General features: G+C 51.8%; 2 protein-coding genes across 4 annotated transcripts in view; one reads left to right on the forward strand and one right to left on the reverse strand.

Annotated features, from left to right (window-relative positions):
* WDR54 (WD repeat domain 54) overlaps nt 1-322 on the reverse strand; it is a 62,393-nt gene extending 62,071 nt beyond the window's left edge. The window contains exon 1 of one of the 2 annotated variants that reach the window (XM_073650271.1): nt 1-322. The gene's annotated coding sequence lies outside the window, so the exon portion shown is untranslated. The other variant, XM_073650262.1, reaches the window with a different exon arrangement.
* On the forward strand, nt 79-26,568 carry CUNH2orf81 (chromosome unknown C2orf81 homolog). 2 transcript variants are annotated; one of them, XM_073650246.1, is made up of 4 exons: nt 79-232; nt 24,781-25,008; nt 25,293-25,499; nt 25,592-26,567. In XM_073650246.1, exons 1-4 carry the CDS (start codon nt 185-187, stop codon nt 26,462-26,464), a joined length of 1,356 nt encoding a protein of 451 aa, XP_073506347.1. In that variant the 5' UTR covers nt 79-184; the 3' UTR covers nt 26,465-26,567. The 2 variants fall into 2 exon arrangements, with proteins under 2 accessions (XP_073506347.1, XP_073506354.1); XM_073650253.1 differs by lacking the exon at nt 79-232 and adding an exon at nt 20,915-21,049 and having other exon boundaries at nt 25,592-26,568.

The following is a 26,568-nucleotide window of genomic DNA, read 5'->3' on the forward strand; positions in this document are numbered from 1 at the left end:
CGGATTCGCAGTGGTTTTCGGTAGATGGAGCCTGGTTGCTATGGTTATACCGGTGACGTCATCTGTGTGCGCCGCTCAGTCTGTCGCCTAGTAACACGCTTGTCTTCGTGACGTCATTTCCGGTGGCCGCGGAGTCCTCGTCGCTAGGTAACGGCTGACTGCTGTTCCTGTAACCGGGGTGAAAATGAGCAGCAAAACCGGAGAGAAGAACCGGGGCGGAGGGTCCACACAGGTAATGTGTCCGCCGGAGTCACAGGATGTGCTGGGATCATACTACAGATATCCCATCTTATAACAGCGCCCTCTGCCCCCTCCTCCAGTAACGGCGACCCCCCTCTGCCCCCTCCTCCTGTAACGGCGGCGCCCTCTGCCCCCTCTGCCCGCTCCTCCTGTAACGGCGGCGCCCTCTGCCCGCTCCTCCTGTAACGGCGGCGCCCCCTGCCCCCTCCTCCTGTAACGGCGGCGCCCCCTGCCCCCTCCTCCTGTAACGGCGACGCCCTCTGCCCCCTCCTCCTGTAACGGCGACGCCCTCTGCCCGCTCCTCCTGTAACGGCGGCGCCCTCTGCCCGCACCTCCTGTAACGGCGGCTCCCTCTGCCCGCTCCTCCTGTAACGGCGGCTCCCTCTGCCCGCTCCTCCTGTAACGGCGGCGCCCTCTGCCCCCTCCTCCTGTAACGGCGGCGCCCTCTGCCCCCTCCTCCTGTAACGGCGGCGCCCTCTGCCCGCTCCTCCTGTAACGGCGACCCCCTCTGCCCCCTCCTCCTGTAATGGCGGCGCCCTCTGCCCGCTCCTCCTGTAACGGCGGCGCCCCCTGCCCCCTCCTCCTGTAACGGCGACCCCCTCTGCCCCCTCCTCCTGTAACGGCGACCCCCTCTGCCCGCTCCTCCTGTAACGGCGGCTCCCTCTGCCCGCTCCTCCTGTAACGGCGGCGCCCTCTGCCCGCTCCTCCTGTAACGGCGGCGCCCTCTGCCCGCTCCTCCTGTAACGGCGGCTCCCTCTGCCCGCTTCTCCTGTAACGGCGACGCCCTCTGCCCCCTCCTCCTGTAACGGCGGCGCCCCCTGCCCCCTCCTCCTGTAACGGCGACACCCTCTGCCCGCTCCTCCTGTAACGGCGGCGCCCTCTGCCCGCTCCTCCTGTAACGGCGGCGCCCTCTGCCCGCTCCTCCTGTAACGGCGGCGCCCTCTGCCCCCTCGTCTGGTAAAAGCGGCGCCCCCTGCCCTCTCCTCCTGTAACTGCGACGCCCCCTGCCCCTTCTCCAGTAACGGCGGCGACCCCTGCCCCCTCCTCCAGTATCGGCGGCGCCCTCTGCCTGCTCCTCCTGTAACGGCGGTGCCCCCTGCCCCCTCCTCCCGTAACAGCGGTGCCCTCTGCCCCCTCCTCCCGTAACGGCGGTGCCCTCTGCCCCCTCCTCCCGTAATGGCGGCGCCCCCTGCCCCCTCCTCCTGTAACGGCGGCGCCCTCTGCCCCCTCCTCCAGTATCAGTGGCGCCCCCTGCCCCCTCCTCCTGTAACGGCAGCGCCCCCTGCCCCCTCCTCCTGTAACGGCGGCGCCCTCTGCCCGCTCCTCCTGTAACGGCGGCGCCCTCTGCCCCCTCCTTCTGTAACGGCGGCGCCCTCTGCCCGCCGCCTCCCCTGCCCGCCGCCTCCCCTGCTCACCGCCTCCCCTGCCCTGCGCCTCGCCTCCCCTGCCCTGCGCCTCGCCTCCCCTGCTCGCCGCCTCACCTCCCCTGCCCTCCACCTTCCCTCCTCTGCCCGGCTCCTTCCCTCCCCTGCCCTCCGCCTCGCCGCCCCTGCCCGTCGCCTTCCCTCCCCTGCCCGTCAACTTCCCTCCCCTGCCCGTCGCCTTCCTTCCCCTGCCCTCCGCCTTCCCTCCCCTGCCCTGCACCTTCCTTCCCCTGCCCGGCACCTTCCTTCCCCTGCCCGACACCTTCCTTCCCCTGCCCGGCACCTTCCCTCCCCTGCCCGACGCCTTCCCTCCCCTGCCCGGCGCCTTCCCTCCCCTGCCCGGCGCCTTCCCTCCCCTGCCCGGCGCCTTCCCTCCCCTGCCCGGCGCCTTCCCTCCCCTGCTCGGCACCTTCCCTCCCCTGCTCTCCGCCTCGCCTCCCCTGCTCTTGCTCTCCGCCTCGCCTCCCCTGCCCTCCGCCTCGCCTCCCCTGCCCGGCGCCTTCCCTCCCCTGCCCGGCGCCTTCCCTCCCCTGCCCGGCGCCTTCCCTCCCGTGCCCGGCGCCTTCCCTCCCCTGCTCGGCACCTTCCCTCCCCTGCTCTCCGCCTCGCCTCCCCTGCTCTTGCTCTCCGCCTCGCCTCCCCTGCCCTCCGCCTCGCCTCCCCTGCCCGGCGCCTTCCCTCCCCTGCTCTCCGCCTCGCCTCCCCTGCTCTTGCTCTCCGCCTCGCCTCCCCTGCCCGGCGCCTTCCCTCCCCTGCCCGGCGCCTTCCCTCCCCTGCTCGGCACCTTCCCTCCCCTGCTCTCCGCCTCGCCTCCCCTGCTCTTGCTCTCCGCCTCGCCTCCCCTGCCCTCCGCCTCGCCTCCCCTGCCCGGCGCCTTCCCTCCCCTGCCCGGCGCCTGCCCGGCGCCTTCCCTCCCGTGCCCGGCGCCTTCCCTCCCCTGCTCGGCACCTTCCCTCCCCTGCTCTCCGCCTCGCCTCCCCTGCTCTTGCTCTCCGCCTCGCCTCCCCTGCCCTCCGCCTCGCCTCCCCTGCCCGGCGCCTTCCCTCCCCTGCCTGGCGCCTTCCCTCCCCTGCTCTCCGCCTCGCCTCCCCTGCCCGGCGCCTTCCCTCCCCTGCCCGGCGCCTTCCCTCCCCTGCCCGGCGCCTTCCCTCGCACAGTGACCGCACACAACGTCCCTTTAGGTGGATTCTATATGAAAACTCACCACAGACAATGAATAAAACGACTTTGACGCACGGGAACTGGAGAAGGACTCGTGCGCTGCTGCCCCTCTTGTTACGTCTTTCAGCCACTTCAGGGCAGAGTATCACGCTCGTTCTCTGGGTGGCTGCGCAGGAAAGCCGCCCGCTCTCTATTCTCGAAGGGAGGGGGAAAAGACTCCGTCTACGCAAAACCAGCCCTCACAGCCATGGACGGAAATGGGTTATTGCTCCTGCAAGAAGAGGATAAAAAAATGAGAGCACAAAAACAGAAAATCTCTCTGGAGTGAAAGGGGTTGAAGACATTAGTCCCCCCAAAAAATGGGCACAGGAACGTCCCCAGGATCAACAGCCTGAACCCGCAGATGTGACGGAGAGCAGCCATTGCTGTGTAATGTGCACAGGAAGGAAATGGCATCAGAACAATGCAGTGACTGTGCCGCAGCCCCCCGATAACTGACAGACCCCCAATAGAGGAGACGCTGTCATCTCAGCATGAAGTCCAGGACACAGGCCTCATATAGCCCAAGGTGTTCAGCCTGTAACTGGGCACCCAGAGATGCACGGATGTCGGACAGCTCCGTGCCATCACCTGGAGGCTGCCATGTAATGGCCGAGAGGAGCAGCAGCAATGGCAGCTACCGGGAGGACAAGACTCTTTCTTCCCCAGTGCGAAGTGCGGCCAAAAGAGGACAGGAAGAGAACCCTGCTGAGGGCACGGAGAGACGGCCTTATATCTCGTGCGAGGATCACATCGCAGTGCACGGACTGGCCGGCACCTCTCCTGACCTGAGCCTGACAGCGTGATGGAGTGTGCAGCTGTCACACTCAGGTCAGGAGAGCTGACAGTCAGTCCAAGGATTGCAATGCGATCCTCACACGAGAAATATGGCCGTCTGAGCCTTTAGGACTACAACGCCCCCCCATCTTCCTTCCAGGCCGCCCACATGCTCCTCAAACCATCGGCCGAGTCCACACCAGGCGGAGCGCCGAAGCCTCCTGTTATAGGGTCGGGGCTCCCGCTCGTTAGTGCTCCATCTGTCCTGTTAGTACCGATACCCTGCTTTGCTGAGGGTGCAGTTTTTCTGTGTTTTATTGTTGTGCAGAATATTCGCAGCCTCTGACGTTTCCCGCGGCGACCCATGTCCCACCTGCTGCGACCCATGTCCGACGACCCATGTCCCACCTGCTGCGACCCATGTCCAGTGACCCATGTCCCACCTGCTGCGACCCATGTCCAGTGACCCATGTCCCACCTGCTGCGACCAATGTCCAGTGACCCATGTCCCACCTGCTGCGACCCATGTCCAGTGACCCATGTCCCACCTGCTGCGACCCATGTCCAGTGACCCATGTCCCACCTGCTGCGACCCATGTCCAGTGACCCATGTCCCACCTGCTGCGACCCATGTCCGACGACCCATGTCCCACCTGCTGCGACCCATGTCCAGTGATCCATGTCCCACCTGCTGCGACCCATGTCCAGTGACCCATGTCCCACCTGCTGCGACCCATGTCCAGTGACCCATGTCCCACCTGCTGCGACCCATGTCCAGTGACCCATGTCCCACCTGCTGCGACCCATGTCCAGTGACCCATGTCCCACCTGCTGCGACCCATGTCCAGTGACCCATGTCCCACCTGCTGCGACCCATGTCCAGTGACCCATGTCCCACCTGCTGCGACCCATGTCCAGTGACCCATGTCCCACCTGCTGCGACCCATGTCCAGTGACTCATGTCCCACCTGCTGCGACCCTTGTCCAGTGACCCATGTCCCACCTGCTGCGACCCATGTCCAGTGACCCATGTCCCACCTGCTGCGACCCATGTCCAGTGACCCATGTCCCACCTGCTGCGACCCATGTCCAGTGACCCATGTCCCACCTGCTGCGACCCATGTCCAGTGACTCATGTCCCACCTGCTGCGACCCTTGTCCAGTGACCCATGTCCCACCTGCTGCGACCCATGTCCAGTGACCCATGTCCCACCTGCTGCAACTCATGCCCGGCGACCCATGTCCCACCTGCTGAGACTCATGGGCACTTGGACTGCGCTACCTGTCCAGTGACCCATATCCCGCCTGCTGCGACCCATGTCCCGCATGTCTCATCACCTGTCCTGCCTGCAAGCTTTGTGTTATTGGCACTGCGCTCCCATCAACCTCTATGGGAGATACAGAAACAGCCTAGCAGGAGGCACTGTGCTCCCATTCACTTCTATGTTGGTGGAGGTGAAGCACAGTGGTAAGAAGCCTCTCCAAACTGAGACATGATAAAAGTGATGACAATGACAGCCGGGATGTGTACCTAAGTGATGTATCCCCTGACTCTCTGCGTCCTACTGATGTCACGATTCCACATATCAGTGTGTCGGGACTCAGCGAATTACTGTCTGCCGTCCAATCTAGGTCGGGGGCGTGCTGAGCTGTGGCTATGGTGATTGACAGCTCGGCCACCCAATCTAGGGCGGGGGCGCGCTGAGCTGTCGGTATGGTGATTGACAGCTCGGCTACCCAATCTAGGGCGGGGGCGCTGAGCTGTGGGTATGGTGATTGACAGCTCGGCCACCCAATCTAGGGCGGGGGCGCGCTGAGCTGTGGGTATGGTGATTGACAGCTCGGCCACCCAATCTAGGGCGGGGGCGCGCTGAGCTGTGGGTATGGTGATTGACAGCTCGGCCACCCAATCTAGGGCGGGGGCGCGCTGAGCTGTGGGTATGGTGATTGACAGCTCGGCCACCAAATCTAGGGCGGGGGCGCGCTGAGCTGTCGGTATGGTGATTGACAGCTCAGCCACCCAATCTAGGGCGGGGGCGCGCTGAGCTGTGGGTATGGTGATTGACAGCTAGGCCACCCAATCTAGGGCGGGGGCGCGCTGAGCTGTGGGTATGGTGATTGACAGCTCGGCCACCCAATCTAGAGCGGGGGCGCGCTGAGCTGTGGCTATGGTGATTGACAGCTCGGCCACCCAATCTAGGGCGGGGGCGCGCTGAGCTGTGGCTATGGTGATTGACAGCTCGGCCACCCAATGTAGGGCGGGGGCGCGCTGAGCTGTGGGTATGGTGATTGACAGCTCGGCCACCCAATCTAGGGCGGGGGCGCGCTGAGCTGTCGGTATGGTGATTGACAGCTCGGCCACCCAATCTAGGGCGGGGGCGCGCTGAGCTGTCGGTATGGTGATTGACAGCTCAGCCACCCAATCTAGGGCGGGGGCGCGCTGAGCTGTCGGTATGGTGATTGACAGCTCGGCCACCCAATCTAGGGCGGGGGTGCGCTGAGCTGTGGGTATGGTGATTGACAGCTCGGCCACCCAATCTAGGGCGGGGGCGCGCTGAGCTGTGGGTATGGTGATTGACAGCTAGGCCACCCAATCTAGGGCGGGGGCGCGCTGAGCTGTGGGTATGGTGATTGACAGCTCGGCCACCCAATCTAGAGCGGGGGCGCGCTGAGCTGTGGCTATGGTGATTGACAGCTCGGCCACCCAATGTAGGGCGGGGGCGCGCTGAGCTGTGGGTATGATGATTGACAGCTCGGCCACCCAATCTAGGGCGGGGGCGCGCTGAGCTGTCGGTATGGTGATTGACAGCTCGGCCACCCAATCTAGGGCGGGGGCGCGCTGAGCTGTCGGTATGGTGATTGACAGCTCGGCCACCCAATCTAGGGCGGGGGCGCGCTGAGCTGTCTGTATGGTGATTGACAGCTCGGCTACCCAATCTAGGGCGGGGGTGCGCTGAGCTGTAGGTATGGTGATTGACAGCTCGGCCACCCAATCTAGGGCGGGGGCGCGCTGAGCTGTCGGTATGGTGATTGACAGCTTGGCCACCCAATCTAGGGCGGGGGCGCGCTGAGCTGTCGGTATGGTGATTGACAGCTCGGCCACCCAATCTAGGGCGGGGGTGCGCTGAGCTGTGGGTATGGTGATTGACAGCTCGGCCACCCAATCTAGGGCGGGGGTGCGCTGAGCTGTGGGTATGGTGATTGACAGCTCAGCCACCCAATCTAGGGCGGGGGCGCGCTGAGCTGTGGGTATGGTGATTGACAGCTCGGCCACCCAATCTAGAGCGGGGGCGCGCTGAGCTGTGGCTATGGTGATTGACAGCTCGGCCACCCAATCTAGGGCGGGGGCGCGCTGAGCTGTGGCTATGGTGATTGACAGCTCGGCCACCCAATCTAGGGCGGGGGCGTGCTGAGCTGTCGGTATGGTGATTGACAGCTCGGCCACCCAATCTAGGGCGGGGGCGTGCTGAGCTGTCGGTATGGTGATTGACAGCTCGGCCACCCAATCTAGAGCGGGGGCGCGCTGAGCTGTGGCTATGGTGATTGACAGCTCGGCCACCCAATCTAGGGCGGGGGCGTGTCGGGGCTTCCTCCATGTCTCTCCCCTGCAGAGTTATTTAGCTGTCCCTCTGCGTTAGGCCACATTAACACGTTCAGTATTTGGTCAGAATTTGACATCATTGTAGCCAAAACCCGGAGTGGATGGAAAAAAGTGGTGATGTGTTTCTATTATACTTTTCCTCTGTTCCACTCCTGGTTTTGGCTTCCAAATGCTGATGTAAAATACTGACCACATACTGAGCGTGTGAATGTGACCTTAGCTTTCTGCCACTTTGCTGAAGTGGTGCGTTTCCTCTGTGCTCCTAGTCTTGTATTCTTTGCTGCTGGACCTCGGATTTGTTTTGACCATCCATTTGCCTAGCCCTTTTGACCATCCATTTGCCTAGCCCTTTTGTTGTGATCTGCTGCCTTCTTGGATTTCTGACCTCGGACTGTTACCTGACTGTCTTTGTCTCACTCCTCTATGACGTTCTCTCCTGGCTCTTGACCTTGGACCTCGTGACTACCCAGCCTCATGGCTTGTTGGTGTCACAATTGACACCTGGATGGGATTGGCCTGGAGCTACGGATGTACATGATCCTTATCCTGCTTCACTGCATTATGTGCAGGAACTCCTGTTTGCCTGCGGCTCCAGATCATGTGCTACACCCACCACAACCACAGACCACGTGGGAACGCTCGTCAGGGGCATAACGCAAATAATCCTGCAGATCTGGAGCTGATAAAGGGACTAATCCCTTGGAGTCTGGAGTCAATCCTTTCAGCGTTTTTTCACCCATAGAAAGCGGTGAGAAAGTTTTTGTAGCACTTTTTTTTCTGCGTTTTTTGGTGAATAAGACTAACTTTATTAAACATGTAGTCAGCCCCTAAAACTCAGCTAAAAAAATGCATGAAAAACCTGCCGAGAGAGCAGTTTATGACTGCAGGTGTGTGTGAATGTGGCCTAAATGTATTGTGGCCCTTCCGTTCTTTACATTCATGATGGCGTCTCTTGATCGTAGATGGTTGCACCATTACTTTTCCTCCTCCGGAGCGAACTGATCTTCCGGTACTTTCTCATCATCCTGCTGATTTGGGGGCCTCATCGCCCCCTCTTCCCACCATGTAGCCCCTGTGTTTTGCCTGCTCCACTCCTATGGCCCAGGTCATTAAAGGGAACCTGGGCAGATGAAGGACAAGGCCGCGGTCTATGGAGCGCCAAGGAATTGATAGTGAAGAAAAAATAATAAAAAACACCTTTATTAGGTCAATAAAACATTAATTGACCTATTAAAGGTGTGTTTTATGATTTCTTCTTCACCATCCATTCCTTGGCGCTCCTTAGACCGCGACCTTGTCCTTCATCTGCTCTGTATTTGCCCCTCTCTGAGGGTCCGCAGCAGGAGCTGCCCTTCCCTTGGGAGTCGAGTTTGCTTGAGGACATTCGCCTCAGGAGGACCTGCACCTCAGGAGGACCTGCCGTGACATCACTGCCGGTCATGTGACCGCCCAAGCTGCAGCAGCACCACGGCACTGTGGACCTCTGCTCTCCAGGCTATTCCCGGGGTTGTGCAGGGGTGCACAACCCGGTCAGGTGAGCAGTTTTCTCACCCCATCCCTGTCCTTAATCCCCAGGTTTCACCCAGAGCGCCCCTTTTCTCTATCTTTCTTTTTTAGTAAAAGGAACCTGACCACTGGCTGTACGATGACAGTCATGTGCTGAAACGCTGCGAGCCGCAGTGTCAGCAGGCGGAAAGAAACTGTCAGGGACCGGTCTGTACGACTAGTGCACAGTGCAGCTCAGTCCCCGACAGCTATTAAAAGTATGTTTTTCTCTGAAATGTCGCAGCGTTTCAGAGACAAGCGTACATGCCTGTGATCACACAGCAAGTGACTGATACATGCTTCCCATGGTTTGGGCAGCATGTATCACCAGGTTCCCTTTAAAACTTATGAAGATCCATGTTAAACAGAGGACACACACTGAAGACCTACATTGTTCTTCAGAGTTCCATCCGAGTTTCATCTGCATTTACCTAATCCATTGTTAAGAGTCAAAAGATTAAAAAACTTCAGTCTACCTGTTCAGTGAAAAAACTGATGCAACTAGGATGACAGACTGTGGCGGGAAGCTCAGCCGGAGACTGTGGCGGGAAGCTCAGCCGGAGACTGTGGCGCGAAGCTCAGCCGGAGACTGTGGCGCGAAGCTGAGCCGGAGACTGTGGCGCGAAGCTGAGCCGGAGACTGTGGCGCGAAGCTGAGCCGGAGACTGTGGCGCGAAGCTGAGCCGGAGACTGTGGCGCGAAGCTCTGCCGGAGACTGTGGCGCGAGGCTCTGCCGGAGACTGTGGCGCGAAGCTGAGCCGGAGACTGTGGCGCGAAGCTGAGCCGGAGACTGTGGCGCGAAGCTGAGCCGGAGACTGTGGCGCGAAGCTGAGCCGGAGACTGTGGCGCGAAGCTGAGCCGGAGACTGTGGCGCGAGGCTCTGCCGGAGACTGTGGCGCGAAGCTGAGCCGGAGACTGTGGCGCGAAGCTGAGCCGGAGACTGTGGCGCGAAGCTGAGCCGGAGACTGTGGCGCGAAGCTGAGCCGGAGACTGTGGCGCGAGGCTCTGCCGGAGACTGTGGCGCGAAGCTGAGCCATAGACTGTGGCGCGAAGCTGAGCCGGAGACTGTGGCGCGAAGCTGAGCCGGAGACTGTGGCGCGAAGCTGAGCCGGAGACTGTGGCGCGAAGCTGAGCCGGAGACTGTGGCGCGAAGCTGAGCCGGAGACTGTGGCGCGAAGCTGAGCCATAGACTGTGGCGCGAAGCTGAGCCGGAGACTGTGGCGCGAAGCTGAGCCGGAGACTGTGGCGCGAAGCTGAGCCGGAGACTGTGGCGCGAAGCTGAGCCGGAGACTGTGGCGCGAAGCTCACCCATGAAGTGTTCATGTGAAGCTCAGCCAGAGATTCTCCACTGAAGCTCTCCTGTGAAGCTCAACCAGGGGAGATTCCTGAGCTCCAAAGGAGTCTCTGGCTCAGCAAGAGATTCTTGTGTGAAGCTCAGCCAGAAGCTCTCATGTGAAGCTCAGCCAAAGACTCTTTTCGTGAATCTCCGTCATAGATTCTTCGTGTGAATCTCTGCCATACTTGCCTGCCTGCTCTTAGGTCCCCTTGTCTGATCCTGACACAGCTTTGTCTAAGCTATTTCTCGTTTGCATTCCTGACCGTTCTGCTTCCCAGAGCTGCACAGTCTGAATAAGTACCAGTGGCCGTCCTGTCTGTTATCCGGAGCCCCACAGTCTCTACCAGTACCAGTGGCCATCCTGTCCTCTATCGGGAGCTGCACAGTCTGAAACCGCACCAGTGGCCATACTATCCTGTCTGGGACACTCTATCCGAACCAACATCTCTGAGCTTTGGGGTCATCTTCTACTGTTCCGGACACTGCCCCGGAGTGGTACCTGGCAGCTACATGACGAACGAGACTAACCTCACCATCAGAGGCTCCAGTGAAAACCAGGTAGCTGCTTAGTTACGCCCCTCCAGGGTAAGCCCGACACATGGCGCAGTGGGTCCACAATCCATGAGCATTACAGTTTGCTCAGGCCATGGAAACTGCTGGCCTCAATACCCTGCTGCTCTCTGACTTATACCAAGAGATGACCCGGCAATGTGAGCAGCAGGATCAAATTTTGACCTACCTGTGATTGGTTAACATCTGTTTAAGTACTCAGACACCAGTAACCTGACTATCAGCATCTGCTCAAGTCATTACCACCTTGGCAGCTGTCATTCACACACGTGGATCTGGTCCTTGTCTGTATGCTCCACCTCGATACGGCGGGGATCCCAAGCAATGCCGAGGCTTCATCAATCAGTGCATGCTGCACTTCGAGCTATTGGCTTACCACTTTTCTTCCAAAAGTGGCTTTAATTATGTCCCATGTAGGAGGAGAAGCACTTGCTTGGCTCAACCCGCTATGGGAGAGAGGGGATCCAGTGATCTCAGATCTACAGGCCTTCCTAGGAGCGTTCTGCAAGGTTTTTGATGAGCTGGGACGTGTCACATCTGCCACATCTTTACTCCTTAGACAAGGTAGTATGACTGTGAGTCAGTTAGCAATCTGGTTCCTAACCTTGTCATCTGAGCTTGACTGGAACAATGAGGCACTGGTAGGGATTGTCTGGGGAGACTAAATATGGACTGGCTTGCCATGACCTAATTTCCTTGGCTTCCTGCCTTGATCTTAGGTTCCAGGAACGTACCTGGGAAGTGGCGCATGAAAGAAAACCACTTTGACTGGCTCCTTCCTTCCAAGGGCCCCTCATTCCCCAGTCGTCTGTCTCTGATAGTTCTCCTGAGCCTATGCAGGTGGACTGCATTAGGCTGGCCGAACAACGACAGGAACTTTGCCGAGCCAAAGGTTTATTGTACTACTGTGGTAGTTTGGAACACCTTATCTGCTCTTGTCCTGAAAAGTCAGGAAACTTCTAAGCCTAGGGTCTGTTGGAGAGGCAACCCTCGGCAAAAGTAACTCTTCTCCACCATTGACCCTCTCTGTGTCTGGGACAAGTGGTGACAGTCAGTTCTCTGAGACGGCCTACCTAGATTCCGGTGCAGCTGGAAACTTCATGCAACAGGCTGTGGTAGACCGGATCTGCCTTCAGAGTCCGTTGATGTCATCTGTCGATGGAAAAGCACTTTCTGAAGTGGTGCACTTTGTTACAGAGCAGATGGAACTTCGGGAGGGAATTCTGCATTCTGAGGAGATTGTGTTCTATGTTGGGATGACACAGCTTTTAATCTTAATTATCCAAACGTCTAAATTCAGTAGGCCAGGAGAAATACACTATTATCCTTATGTTGACTTTTGAATTTGTGTTTTTGTTTGGTTGGCCAAGAAGGACAGACTATTATTTGTACAAGCCTGAATGTTGATACTTGAGTTGACATTTACTCCATCTTATTGTCTGTTACATCTGGAGGACCGGGACAGAGGGTCATGGAACAATGATGTTTACTAATATGCTGATTACACATTGAACCAGGCCAGCTAGTTTGTTGATCCGCAGAGCAATGGAAGACAAACTATGCAAATTGATCTAAATGCTCAAACAATGAGACATGAACCCCTGCCACCTTCCCCCTGCCCTGTGAATGGTGAGAAAGACCTTTACAAAATCACAGCCAACAGAGACTCTTAGATGCAGAGTAACTCTTCAGAACAGCAGCTAGGACACATGGCTCCATACAGATTTGGATTCTACAGGATGCTAGTTTAAGGGACTATGGCGCTGGCTGGAGGCATACAGATCTGCTCCATTGACTATCACAGAACCCATGGATACATTTGGGGAAACCAGGTCGGGACAATCAGGTCACCTGGTCCCATGGAGATGTTTGGGGTAGCCAGGTTGGGACCCACCGGTTACCTGGAACCCATAGATACGCTCGGAGAAAGCCAGGTTGGGACCCACCGGTTACATGGTTTCATGGATATGTTCAGAGAAGCCAGGTTGGGATCCTCGGGTCTTCCGACTACGTACCTCAATGTCTGTCAGCTTCCTAAGCTTGCTGCTACTTCCTCTTGGTGGGTGTCCACCCAAAGCGGGGTGCCACTGGTTGAGGTAGTTGGCCCTGGAAGTCCCAAAGTCGCACTTGCTCTATTCCCGGCGGGCCAGCGAAAGGGTGAGACTGTGTAATTTTGCACCTTGGGTATTTGCTGGGACTGTTCTATATGTTTATTTTCTGTTTGATGGTTCAATAAAATATTGCCGCACTGTTTTTCCCTCACCCTGTGTTGTCTGAGTAGTATTGCGCCCACGGGAGACCTCCGTGTCTCCACATATGTACTCCTCAACCTGTCACATTCTCTCCCGCTGAGCCTGCCTTGGCTTCTTCTCCAGAAATCTGTTCTAGACTGGAAATCTGGTGAGGTTCTTCGTTGGAACAGTCCTGCCATGAGAGGTGCCTTGTCCCTATACGTCCTGCTCAACCCCCAGTGACCCCATCTAACTTACCGGGTTTGCCTCCCACTTACTGGTCGTACGCTGACGTCTGACGTTGACAAGAAGGAAGCAGAGACGTTTCCTCCACACAGGCCGTACGACTGTCTTATTGACCTGCTCTCTGGATCTTAACTGCCTATAAACCGTATCTACCCTCTGTCTCAGGCTGAGACCCATGCCATATCAGAGTACATCATGGAGAACCTTGCAAGTGGTTTCATCCAAAAATCGTTCTCAGCGGCAGGAGCCGATTTCTTCTTTGTTAAGAAGAAGGGTGGAACTCTCCGGCCTTGTATCGATTATAGGGGTCTCAACCGGATTACAATCAAAAACAAGTACCCGTTGCCGCAGATTCTGGAATTGTTTGATTGTCTAAGGGGTGCCAAGGTTTTATCCAAGCTTGATCTGAGAGGAGCTTATAATCATACGTTAAGGAGATGAGTGAGTCCCCTGTCAACACCCGAGAAGGTTACTACGAATACCGTGTTATGCCGTTTAGGCTCAGTAACGCCCCAGCCGTCTTTCAGGAGTTCATGAACGGCATTTTCAGAGATCTTCGCTACTCATGTGTGGTGGTCTATTTGGATGATATCCTGGTCTTCTCTCCAGATCTACCCTCACGTAGAAGGAATGTCCACCATGTCCTGCAGAGACTGCGAGTGAATTGACTGTATGCCAAATTCAAGAAATACATCTTTGAACAGACCTCCCTGCCTTTCCTAGGCTATATCATTTCTGCTACGGGCCTGAAGATGGATCCTGAGAAGTTATCTTCCATCTTTAAATGGCCAAGTCCAACTGGTGTTAAAGGGGTTGTCCAATACTTTATATTACCCCCCCCCCCCAATGTATCCCCCCTGGGCCCCTAAGGATTTTTGTAATTACCTTACGTTGCCGATAGCGCTGCTCACAGGCAGTGTCACTGGCCGCTCACAGGCAGTGTCACTGGCCGCTCACAGGCAGTATCACTGGCTGCTCAAGTGCTGGCAGCAGCCGGGAGTCTCTGTCTTTTGCGTTCCACGGTGGATGCCAGGCTGTGGGCGGGGTTACCCCCCCAATCCGCTCCCCCCACATCACACCCGGCATCCACCATGCTCTGTGCCTCTCCCCATTCATTGGGAAAGCGCGCGGTGGATGCTGGGTGTGACACGGGGGGTAACCTCACCCACAACCCAGCAGCCACCGCAGGGACCCCGGCGCTGAGTCACACCTCACTTGTCGTGACGTCAGCTCGTGGTCACGTGATGCCTGTGAGAGGCCAAGGATAGCGCCACTCACAGGCAGAAACAGCAACGTATGATATTTACGAAAATCCTTAGGGGCCCCGGGGTGATACATTGGTGGGGTAATATAAAGTACTGGACAACTTCTTTAAGGCAATCCAGTGATTCTTGTGATTTGCCAACTACTACCCCCAGTTTATTCCACATTTCTCGTCCTGGACTGCTCCCATTACTGCAATGATCCGCAAGGGTGCCAATCCCAAGGTTTGGACTGCAGAGCCAGAAGAGGCGTTTATCTCCCTGAAACAGGCCTTCTCTTCTGCTCCTGTGCATCACCGACCCAAAATCAGCAAACAATTCTTCCTGGGGGTAGATGCTTTTTCTTCTGTAGCAGGGGCAGGTCTCGTACAAAAAAGTCTTCCTTTGGTCGTATGGTAAACTGTGGTTTCTGCTCCAAGATCTTCTTCGCTCCCGAAAGAAACGACTCAATTGGTGACCAAGAGTTGTTGGCGATCAAGATGGCTCTGGAGGAATGGTGCTATTTACTCGAAGGAGCAGTCCATCTGGTCATCATATACATTGACCATAAGAACCTGGCTGTTCTGTGCCCGCTTTGACTTTGTCCTACATTTCCATCCAGCCGAGAAGAATGTCAAGGCAGACACACTTTCGAGGTCCTTTCTACCCCCTGATCAAGAGGAAAAACCCAACATATTATTAAACCGTGGGAGAGAGTCAGGGAGCTTCACGCTGAATCCAACACCGCGGGAGACATGGTTCAACAGACGGTGCTGGTCCCGCTGGTGAGCTCAGCAAATAGCAAAAAATTGTAAATGAGGGATGGTTGGCACTCCAACGGATAAAATCAAAAAGCTTTATTGGATCACCTTAAAAGATTTAAGAAACAGTCTGACGCGTTTCTGGTGCTAGTACTGCGCCCTTAGTCATAGTGACCTTTTAAGATGATCCAATAAAGCTTTTTGATTTTATCCGTTGAAGTGCCGACCATCCCACCTTTCCAATTTTTTGATATTATTGAACCCTCCAGAATGGTGACTGTTGCGCCTGTGAACCTGTCTCAGATTCCGCCCGGGAAGATGTTAGTAACAGAATCAGAGAAGAAGCGAGTTCTGCAGTGGAGGCTTCCTCTAAGTTAGCTGGTCATGCCGGACAAGGGAAGACTACACAACTCATTTCTCGTCACTATTGGTGGCCTACTATGAAAAAGAATTTTCTGGAGTATGTTTCTGCTGTCCTTCCTGTGCTTGAAACAAAACCCATAAACATCTTCCGTTTGGGTTCCTTCTACCGCTTCCAGTTCCTTCTGCTCCCTGGCAGCACATCGCAGTGGACTTTATTACGGATCTCCCTTATCCTCTGGCTGCTCGATCATCTGGGTCGTGGTGGTCTGTTTCTCGAAGATGGCTCACTTCATTCCATTCTTGGTCTCCTATCTGCTGCCGAGCTTGCTGAGAAGTTTATACAGCACATCTTCCGCCTTCATAGGTTTCCTCTCCACATTGTGTTCCACAGGGGCGTCCAGGTCACGTCTAGGTTCTGGAGAGCTACTGGTAAACTCTTGAATGTGGTCCTCGACTTCTCGTTTGCATACAATCCTTAGTCCAACGATCAGGTGGAGAGAGTTAACCAAATCCTGCCAAATTTCTTGCGACATTTTACGAATGTGCACCACGATGACCAAGTTAAGCTATTACCTTGGGTGGAGTTCTCTTATAATAACCACGTAAGTGAGGCCTCCGCAAAATCTCCATTCTTCATCGTATTTGATCAGCAGCCAGGGAATCCTGTTCCACTATCGGCCACTTCTGGCGTCCTGCAGCCGATGCCCTCACTGAATTCTCTGAGATCTGGAGGGATACCAAAGCCACCCTGGAGAAGTCTTCTGAACGGATGAAAAGGTCTGCTGACAAGAGACACCTGGATCCACCAACCTTTCAGTTCGGCTTTCTTCAAGGTACATCCGCCTGAAGATACCATCTTACAAGTTGGGTCCTCACTTCATCGGTCCTTAAACAGATCCAACGCGGTATCCTACAAGTTGAAACTCCCAGCTTCATTACGTATGCCTACCTCCTTCCATGTATCTCTCCTCAAACCAGTCGTGTTAAGTCCTTTCTTCGAGGATTCGGGTACCACTCCTTCACCCGTCAGCTCTGAAGATGTCTTTGAGGTAGAGAGCATCTTGGCCACTAAGAGGGTAAGAGGAAAAACCTATTTTCTAGTGGATTGTAAAGGGGTTCAGTCCTGAGGAGAGATCTTGAGAACCCAAGGAGAATATTCATGCCCCCTTTCTGCTGGAGAAGTTCCTTGCGGGTTTGAAGAAGAGAGGGGATAAATGGGGGGTACTGTAGCGCCGTAGCCCTTGTGTGCCTCCGCTCCCTTACCCCTGCAAGTACACAGACTTACTCATCACTCCAGCTGTCCGTCTGCGTCTCCTGACTCCGCTCCCACTCCTCAGGGTCTGCGCACATCTGGCCGATCTCCTGGCAGTGCACTTAGGGCACACACTCCGCTCCCACTCCTCAGGGTCTGCGCACATCTGGCGGATCTCCTGGCAGTGCACTTAGGGCACACGCTCCGCTCCCACTCCTCAGGGTCTGCGCACATCTGGCCGATCTCCTGGCAGTGCACTTAGGGCACACGCTCCGCTCCCACTCCTCAGGGTCTGCGCACATCTGGCCGATCTCCTGGCAGTGCACTTAGAGCACACGCTCCGCTCCCACTCCTCAGGGTCTGCGCACATCTGGCGGATCTCCTGGCAGTGCACTTAGGGCACACGCTCCGCTCCCACTCCTCAGGGTCTGCACACATCTGGCGGATCTCCTGGCAGTGCACTTAGGGCACACTCTTACTTTCTGTCTTTTAAATAGACAGCGGGCACTCTCCTAAGGTGTCCCCAACCAGTAGCTGGGAGATACTACTTATGGCACCTCCACCTGTTGAATCTTGACCAAGACTCTTCTGTGAAGCTCAACCATAGACCGGGCTTAACAGGAGAACCATATTTTCATTATATTTTGGAATACAGCAGTATTACACAATATAATGTAATTTCAGGTTCGCGCGATGTTCGAATAGAACACAATTCTGCCATTTCAGTTATTTTTCTCTTTGCAGCGTTTACCGTATGGGTTCTTCATTTTTTTTTTCTTAGATTGGACTTTTACCAAACTCAGCAATGCCAAATATGGTATATTTGTATTTATTTTTAGTGGCGGAAAGCAGGGGTGATTTAAACATATATATACAGTACAGACCAAAAGTTTGGACACACCTTCTCATTTAAAGATTTTTCTATAATTTCTTGACTATGAAAATTGTACATTCACACTGAAGACATCAAAACGATGAATTAACACATGTGGAATTATATACTTAACAAAAAAGTGTGAAACAACTGAAAATATGTCTTATATTCTAGGTTCTTCACAGTAGCCACCTTTTGCTTTGATGACTGCTTTGCACACTCTTGGCATTCTCTTGATGAGCTTCAAGAGGTCGTCACCGGAAATGGTCTTCACTTCACAGGTGTGCCCTGTCAGGTTTAATAAGTGGGATTTCTTGCCTTATAAATGGGGTTGGGACCATCAATTGTGTTGTGCAGAAGTCTGGTGGATACACAGCTGATAGTCCTACTGAATAGACTGTTAGCTGCTTTTTTCTTGCCATAATACAAATTCTAAGTAAAGAAAAACGAGTGGCCATCATTACTTTAAGAAATGAAGGTCAGTCAGTCTGAAAAATTGGGAAAACTTTGAAAGCGTCCCCAAGTGCAGTTGCAAAAACCATCAAGCGCTACAAAGAAACTGGCTCACATGAGGACCGCCCCAGGAAAGGAAGACCAAGAGTCACCTCTGCTTCTCAGGATAAGTTTATCCGAGTCACCAGCCTCAGAAATCGCAGGTTAACAGCAGCTCAGATTAGAGACCAGGTCAATGCCACACAGAGTTCTAGCAGCAGACACATCTCTACAACAACTGTTAAGAGGAGACTTTGTGCAGCCGGCCTTCATGGTAAAATAGCTGCTAGGAAACCACTGCTAAGGACAGGCAACAAGCAGAAGAGACTTGTTTGGGATAAAGAACACAAGGAATGGACATTAGACCAGTGGAAATCTGTGCTTTGGTCTGATGAGTCCAAATTTGAGATCTTTGGTTCCACCGTGTCTTTGTGCGACGCAGAAAAGGTGAACGGATGGACTCTACATGCCTGGTTCCCACCGTGAAGCATGGAGGAGGAGGTGTGATGGTGTGGGGGGGCTTTGCTGGTGACACTTGGGGATTTATTCAAAATTGAAGGCATACTGAACCAGCATGGCTACCACAGCATCTTGCAGCGGGATGCTATTCCAGCCGGTTTGCGTTTAGTTGGACCATCATTTATTTTTCAACAGGACAATGACCCCAAACACACCTCCAGGCTGTGTAAGGGCTATTTGACCAAGAAGGAGAGTGATGGGGTGCTACGCCAGATGACCTGGCCTCCACAGTCACCAGACCTGAACCCGATCGAGATGGTTTGGGGTGAGCTGGACCGCAGAGTGAAGGCAAAAGGGCCAACAAGTGCTAAACATCTCTGGGAACTCCTTCAAGATTGTTGGAAGACCATTTCCGGTGACTACCTCTTGAAGCTCATCAAGAGAATTCCAAGAGTGTGCAAAGCAGTCATCAAAGCAAAAGGTGGCTACTGTGAAGAACCTAGAATATAAGACATATTTTCAGTTGTTTCACACTTTTTTGTTAAGTATATAATTCCACATGTGGTAATTCATAGTTTTGATGCCTTCAGTGTGAATGTACAATTTTCATAGTCATGAAAATACAGAAAAATCTTTAAATGAGAAGGTGTGTCCAAACTTTTGGTCTGTACTGTATATGCCTGCTTCTGAATTATCTTTTCCCACCAGATTGTAAACAATGATACATGTCCTCCTCAGAAGTGATCTGATCTTGTATACAACCCCCGGCAAAAATTCTGGAATCACCGGGCTCGGAGGATGGTCATTCAGTTGTTTAATGTTTTTGAAAAAAAGCAGATCACAGACATGGCACAAAACTAAAGTCATTTCAAATGGCAACTTTATGGCTTTAAGAAACACTAAAAGAAATTTAGATAAAAAATGTGGTACTCAGTAAGGGTAATTTTTTTCAGACCAAGCAGAGGGAAAAAATTATGGAATCACTCAATTCTGAGGAAAAAATTATGGAATCATGAAAAACAAAGACACAAAAGAACACTCCAATACATCGCTAGTATTTTGTTGCACCACCTCTGGCTTTAATAACAGCTTGCAGTCTCTGATGCATGGACTTAATGAGTGACAAACAGTACTCTTCATCAATCTGGCTCCAACTTTCTCTGATTGCTGTTGCCAGATCAGCTTTGCAGGTTGGAGCCTTGTCATGGACCATTTTCTTCAACTTCCACCAAAGATTTTCAATTGGATTGAGCTCCGGACTATTTGCAGGCCATGACATTGACCTTATGTGTCTTCTTTCAAGGAATGTTTTCACAGTTTTTGCTCTATGGCAGGATGCATTATCATCTTGAAGAATGATGTCATCATCCCCAAACATCCTTTCAATTGATGGGATAAGAAAACTGTCCAAAATATCAATGTAAACTTGGGCATTTATTGAAGATGTAATGACAGCCATCTCTCCAGTGCCTTTACCTGACATGCAGCCCCATATCATCAATGACTGTGGAAATTTCCATGTTCTCTTCATGCAGTCATCTTTATAAATCTCATTGGAACGGCACCAAACAAAAGTCCCAGCATCATCACCTTGCCCAATGCAGATTCGCGATTCATCACTGAATATGACTTTCATCCAGTCATCCACAGTCCACGATTGCTTTTCCTTAGCCCATTGTAACCTTGTTTTCTTCTGTTTCGGTGTTAATGATGGCTTATGTTTAGCTTTTCTGTATGTAAATCCCATTTCCTTTAGGCGGTTTCTTACAGTTCGGTCACAGACATTGACTCCAGTTTCCTCCCATTCGTTCCTCATTTGTTTTGTTGTGCATTTCCTGTTTTGGAGACATATTGCTTTAAGTTTCCGGTCTTGACGCTTTGATGTCTTCCTTGGTCTACCAGTATGTTTGCCTTTAACAACCTTTACATAAGATCACTCGTTTCCCCGTTGTTTAGTGGTTCATCAGGAGAAGATCATCCTGCAGAGAGCTACATTGTGCCACTCTATCCCCTTCCTTATATGTGTACACCACGTGAAATCTGATTGAAACCACTTCCACAATCCAGAGACAGAGCCTCATTCATAATCATTGTACTCCTCTGTCTCCTCTCTCTACTACGCATGCTCTAATGGTGATTCAGACACTAGAGGTTCCCAATGTCTACTGCGCATGCCTGAAAGTTCCGTTTGTAGCCAATTTACATCCTTAATCTCTTATCTCCACTGTGCCTGTGTTAATCGTGATTCAGACACTAGAGGTCTCTGTTCCCACTGCACATGACGTACCTTCCCTCCCTGAATTCGGCACCTCCCATCTAATCTGATGCGGACCTCATCTCCCTGTCAGGAAGTGTTTCTGCAGCTGTGTTTATGCTGCCATGATTTAACCCATACATGACAGGTGATGCAGCTCTTTCAGAGTCCAGGCATTAAGGATGTATGTATCAAATTGCTCCTGAGGCTTCACATATAAAGCATGTTATGTTTCATTTTGCTTATGTGATCCATACACATTGTGGTTGTCTATAGGGTCATTTAACAATGAAAATGCTTCCCCTAATGAATAATCTACGTGGCAAGTTGTCCTTGAATACATAGGTTATCCTATACCCCTTACCGGGGATTAGGTTATACCCTCAGTTATTTTTCCTAGGGGAAATATCATATCTGTCATATATATATTAGATGATTTAATTTTTGATATTAGATAAATATAATTTAATAATCAGGCCATTAAGCAGGTTGATAAACCATGGGTTTTAGAATCAAATAAAACAGCAGAAATTCTGCTGTTCATTGAGTCCCACCGGAGTGAGGGTGTTCAATCTGTATATCCATTGGCACTCCTTCTGTAGGAGTAGCCTATCCCAATTTCCCCCTCGTGGGTTCTTTCTTATTACTTCTATTACACAGAAAGATAGAGATTTGGGGTCATTTTGATGGCACTCTCTTATATGGCGCGCTAAATACATATGATGGGGGCAACCTAAATACATATTTCAGATAAGTCCTATCTTTGATCATGTTATGGTCTAGAAAAAGTATTTTGGAATGGAGTATTAGCTTATCATATAAACCCAAACTGTGAGGGGGATTAGCACTGTTAACCCTGTGAATATCATACTGTAATTTGTGTAAAGCATCTGATTAAGGACTCCATATATAGGGTTGAGCCCTTGACATATATGTGGTATATTGATTCAGTTTGGGAAATAATAGATATTCATTCATAAGTCCCACCTACAATAACCTTCTCCTGCTGTTTTTAAGACTAGTGACCTATTATGTATAGGCTGTTTTTGTTCAAGTTCACACCTACACATTATGTATCAAGTAGTGAAAGATTATCGTCTTCAGTAAGAAGGTGTGAAAATAGGAAAAATCAATTATGATGAATGTATATTTCTGCCTGCACTAGGTCACCTTTTATGGGCACTTTACGGGCACTTTATGTATGTTATATTTGTCATATTTGACTATTAAAGATTATCTTTCATAATAAATAGATAAAAGGGTTTTTTGTGTTAGTTGCCTTTAACAACCTTCCCATGTTGTTTGTATTTGGTCCAGATTTTAGACACAGCTGACTGTGAACAACCAACATCTTTTGCAACATTGCGTGATGATTTACCTTCTTTTAAGAGTTTGATAATCCTCTCCTTTGTTTCAATTGACATCTCTCGTGTTGGAGCCATGATTCATGTCAGTCCACTTGGTGCAACAGCTCTCCAAGGTGTGATCACTCCTTTTTAGATGCAGACTAATGAGCAGATTTAATTTGATGCAGGTGTTAGTTTTGGAAATGAAAAATTTACAGGGTGATTCCATAATTTTTTCCTCAGAATTGAGTGATTCCATAATTTTTTCTCTCTGCTTGGTCTGAAAAAAAATGACCCTTACCGAGTACCACATTTTTTATCTAGATTTCTTTTAGTGTTTCTTAAAGCCATAAAGTTGCCATTTGAAATGACTTTAGTTTTGTGCCATGTCTGTGATCTGCTTTTTTTTCAACAACATTAAACAACTGAATGAACATCCTCCGAGCCCGGTGATTCCATAATTTTTGCCAGGGGTTGTAGAAGATCTGAAGGGCAGGATCTGTGATCTTCTACCTTACTTCTAGGCTCTCCCAGGCTTCTGGTGTTGCTGACATTGTACCTCATTGTAGATATGTCTACTCCTGGAGTCTTTTCTCTCCCTGGATTGTGGACCATACTGTCTTCTCTGAAGTGATCTGATCTTGTCTAGATGATGTGAAGGGCAGGATTCTATGATCTTCTATGTTACTTATTTTTTGGGCTCTTCCACGCTTCTGGTGTTGCTGACATTCTACAGTATCTTGGATACAGCGGGTACGGAAAGTATTCAGACCCCTTTACATTTTTCACTCTTTGTTTCATTGCAGCCATTTGGTAAATTCTAAAAAGGTCATTTTTTTCTCATTAAAGTCCACTCTGCACCATCTGGACTGAAAAAAACAGAAATGTAGAAATTTTTGCAAATTAAAAAAGAAAAACTGAAATATCACATGGTCATTCAGACCCTTTGCTCAGACCCTCATATTTAAGTCACATGCTGTCCATTTCCTTGTGATCCTCCTTGAGATGGTTCTACTCCTTCATTGGAGTCCAGCTGTGTTTAATTAAACTGATAGGACTTGATTTGGAAAGGCGCACACCTCTCTATATAAGACCTCACAGCTCACAGTGCATGTCAGACCAAATCAGAATCATGAGCTCAAAGGAACTGCCCAAGGAGCTCAGAGACAGAATTGTGGCAAGGCACAGATCTGGCCAAGAATAATAGATCTTCTATTTGTATTCCTTTGGCGATACACTGGGTTCTCACTATCTTCTCAAGCAGTGACCAAAAATGGCCCCCGATATCTGTGATTGTTAATCTCTTATTTCTGATGTCTTAGGCCCGGCTCTAAGTATAGCTCCAATTATCCAGTGTAATGTTACCCACCTTTATACAGCGAGTCCTCCACCCCACTCTTAGGCTGTGTGCCCACTATGCGTTTTTTAAGCGTTTCCGCAGAGGCAATGTTTAAAAACCGCTTTGTAGAAGGTCCGCCATGTTCCCCAATGATAATGCGCATGCGCTGTGCGCATGCTGTGGAAATTTCCGCTGTGGATTATCATTGCGGAGAAATCTGCAGCACTACCATTTATTTTGCAGAATCGCATCGTTTTAGCCGCCATTGACTTGCATTGGAACGCATGGAATCCGCATGACTACACGTGCCCATGCGTATATCATGCGGTTCAGTGCGCGGATGGTACCCGGGTCTGGAGAAGAGGAGGTCCTTTTCCAGACCTGGGTGCCATAGTACCTGTAGTTAAAAGAAAAATAAATTAAATTTAAAAAAACCTTATACTCAGCTTTCCGGCGCCCCCCGGTCTCCTCTGAGTGGCGCTGCTGTCTCCTTGGCTTCCGTTCCGGCGGTGGTCTGCAAGGACCTTCCGTGACGTCATTTAGTCATGTGACGGTCACGCGACCGCTGACGTCAACGGTCAGGTGATGCTCGCGTGAATTAGTGACTTCATGGAAGGTCCTTTTTAGAGCACCAGGAGCCGCCGAAGATACCGGACGCATCTCTGAGGAGACTGGGGGGCCATCTGAAGGTGAGTATAATGTTTTTTTTTATTTTTTTTTTTACTATTGATGCTGCATTTGCTGCATCGTAACTTGGTCACACTATATATGCCGGTTACATGGATTTATATAGTGTGACCAAGTTGTCAAGCACTTTCCAAGTGATGCTAAAATCGCGTGTGAAGAACGCTTCACTTCCGCTCCTACCTGGCCGAAAAAACGCATGCTGTTAACAGGCTTAGCTTTCTGCATATGTTGTGTAGTTCTTTTTGCTGACTAGACATTATATTTCCTCCATTGTTCGAGGGTGGTGGTCACCTCCACTGGCCATGATGTGTTTCTTCTTATCAGCTGAAGAGCAGACACACTTCCGTTCTTTCTTTCATGTTGTTAGAAAGCTCTGAAGATCCATGTCCACCATCATTGCTCCGCTCCCTGGAGTGATCCTCGGTCAGTCATAGATTACCCTGTGTTATCATGGAGAGATGGCACCATGGTCGGCTTCGGTCTGGTAAATTCTACATCACATAAGTAGGGGAGTCATCGTCCATGATATCTTGTGTCCTGCAGGTCTTGCCACGTGTCTCTGTCTCCAAGTCTCGGGGGGACAAGTCGCGAACTGTGACTGTGGCTCCTCTCCCACCAGTGACTGTGGACATTATACCAGGACGCTTCACCGAGGATGACTGGATGTCCATGGTGACGGCTGAAGATGGAGAAGATGTGGTGGGAGACCTAGTAGATTCTCTGATCAGCCACGTCATGGAGGAGTGCCTGACTGTCTATCTCCAGCAGCAGGTATAACGTGACTAAGAGGAGGATATAAGAGAAAAGGAAAGAGTTATATGGAATAATGGGAGGGGGTTCTGTTGATTAATAGGACGATTATAGAGAGTAATGTGAGGTATGTGGAGTAATAGAAGGGTTTATGTTGAGAAGCAGGAGAAGTTATAGGGAGGAATAAGAGTAAATGTGTAGGGGAGTAATGGGATGGATTATTTGGAGTAACAGGAGGACTCATGTGGAGCAATAAGAGAGGTTATATTAATAGGTAGAGTTATAGTGAATATGTTTGGTTACAGGTGATCCCATATACCGTAAGTCAGGCGCGAGATGCCATGTTGCAGATTGTACAGTGGACATTTGTGCCCAGAGATGAGGGCAAACACAAGCCTGATTCCGAAAGCACCTGGCAAGAAGAACCACAGCCATGCCCACATGACTCTTGGGCACAAGGGTGCGTCCCAGTCACCCAGCCTGTCCGAACACCCCACTTCAGTCAGTCTCAGGTATGTGAAAGTACTTATTGTCAATATACAACTAAACAGGTTACTGAAGCCCACATTTTGAATATTAAACACCTTCTGCCTTTTCTCACCAGCACCCCATTACTGATATCCAAGAGGAGACCCCACGGACAGGAGAACCTGCAGGGGCGAAAGAGGACCCTCCTCAGTCTTCACAGGAACAAGTACCTATCCTCAAAATCTATGCACCCCCTTCACCTCAGCCAGTTATAAAACCTACTCCCCCTACTGCACCTCCAAAGACCAGGCCTGTTTACCGTCCCCATCGTGGTCCCCTCCGATCAGCCGGCTTGAAGAACATCACTAAATCTCTTGAGGAAACGGAGAAGGAGATGTTACTGAAGCAACTTGATAAGAAGGAAAGTGCAAATGAGGAGACCATTGACCTTCTGCCCACCTCCCTACACAACATCCTAAAGATCCAGCTGGGCAGACCCCCACAGAAAAAAGACGTCATCTATGACCATGCAGGCAATGTCCTTTCTGTACCTAAGGTGGAGCTCTGCAAGCTCCCCCAGCATCATGTGCATCCCCGGATAGAAGTCCTAGACATCAGCACGGAGAGCAGGAAATTAATGATCACCAGAAAACGCCGAGAGGCTGCTGTCAAGAGATCTCTCGTCAGCTCTTCATCCAGTAACCCCCCTACTCTCCATAATAAGATTATGGACATACAGCCCACCACAGGAATAGAGGATAGCCAGGCCCCTGCGTCCATACTTCTGGACACCATGCCGCTGACTCAAGGGGTAATACTGAAAAAGGGGGACGCCACAGAGCGAGGGTCTGTGTATAGTCTGCGACAAAGGGAGCTTATCAGTAAGAAGGTCAGAAGAGATCTGAGGCCAATCAAAGCCTCTATTCCTCTACCAAGTCTTGCTGTGGAGCAAGTCCTAAAGAACAACATTCCTCAGGTTCAGCCGTTCATCTCCTTCATGTCGCATTGAGCCTTATTTCCATTATCCATCTATATTTTCTTTGTGCCACATAGTCCCATGTAACCTGAACTGTCAAGAGGCCAACTATAAATCAGCAGACCTAATAAAGCTTA

This window comes from Phyllobates terribilis, unplaced genomic scaffold (genome assembly GCF_046119375.1).
Source record: "Phyllobates terribilis strain yellow unplaced genomic scaffold, ASM4611937v1 Scaffold_1__5_contigs__length_1240528914, whole genome shotgun sequence".
NCBI classification, from domain to species: Eukaryota; Metazoa; Chordata; class Amphibia; order Anura; family Dendrobatidae; genus Phyllobates; species Phyllobates terribilis.

Coding starts and splice junctions, on each gene's coding strand:
- CUNH2orf81 (XM_073650246.1), top strand. CDS start 185: ATGAGCAGCAAAACCGGAGAGAAGAACCGGGGCGGAGGGTCCACACAG. Junction 25,009..25,292: donor CTGTCTATCTCCAGCAGCAG/GTATAACGTGAC, acceptor GTTTGGTTACAG/GTGATCCCATATACCGTAAG. Junction 25,500..25,591: donor CCCACTTCAGTCAGTCTCAG/GTATGTGAAAGT, acceptor TTTTCTCACCAG/CACCCCATTACTGATATCCA.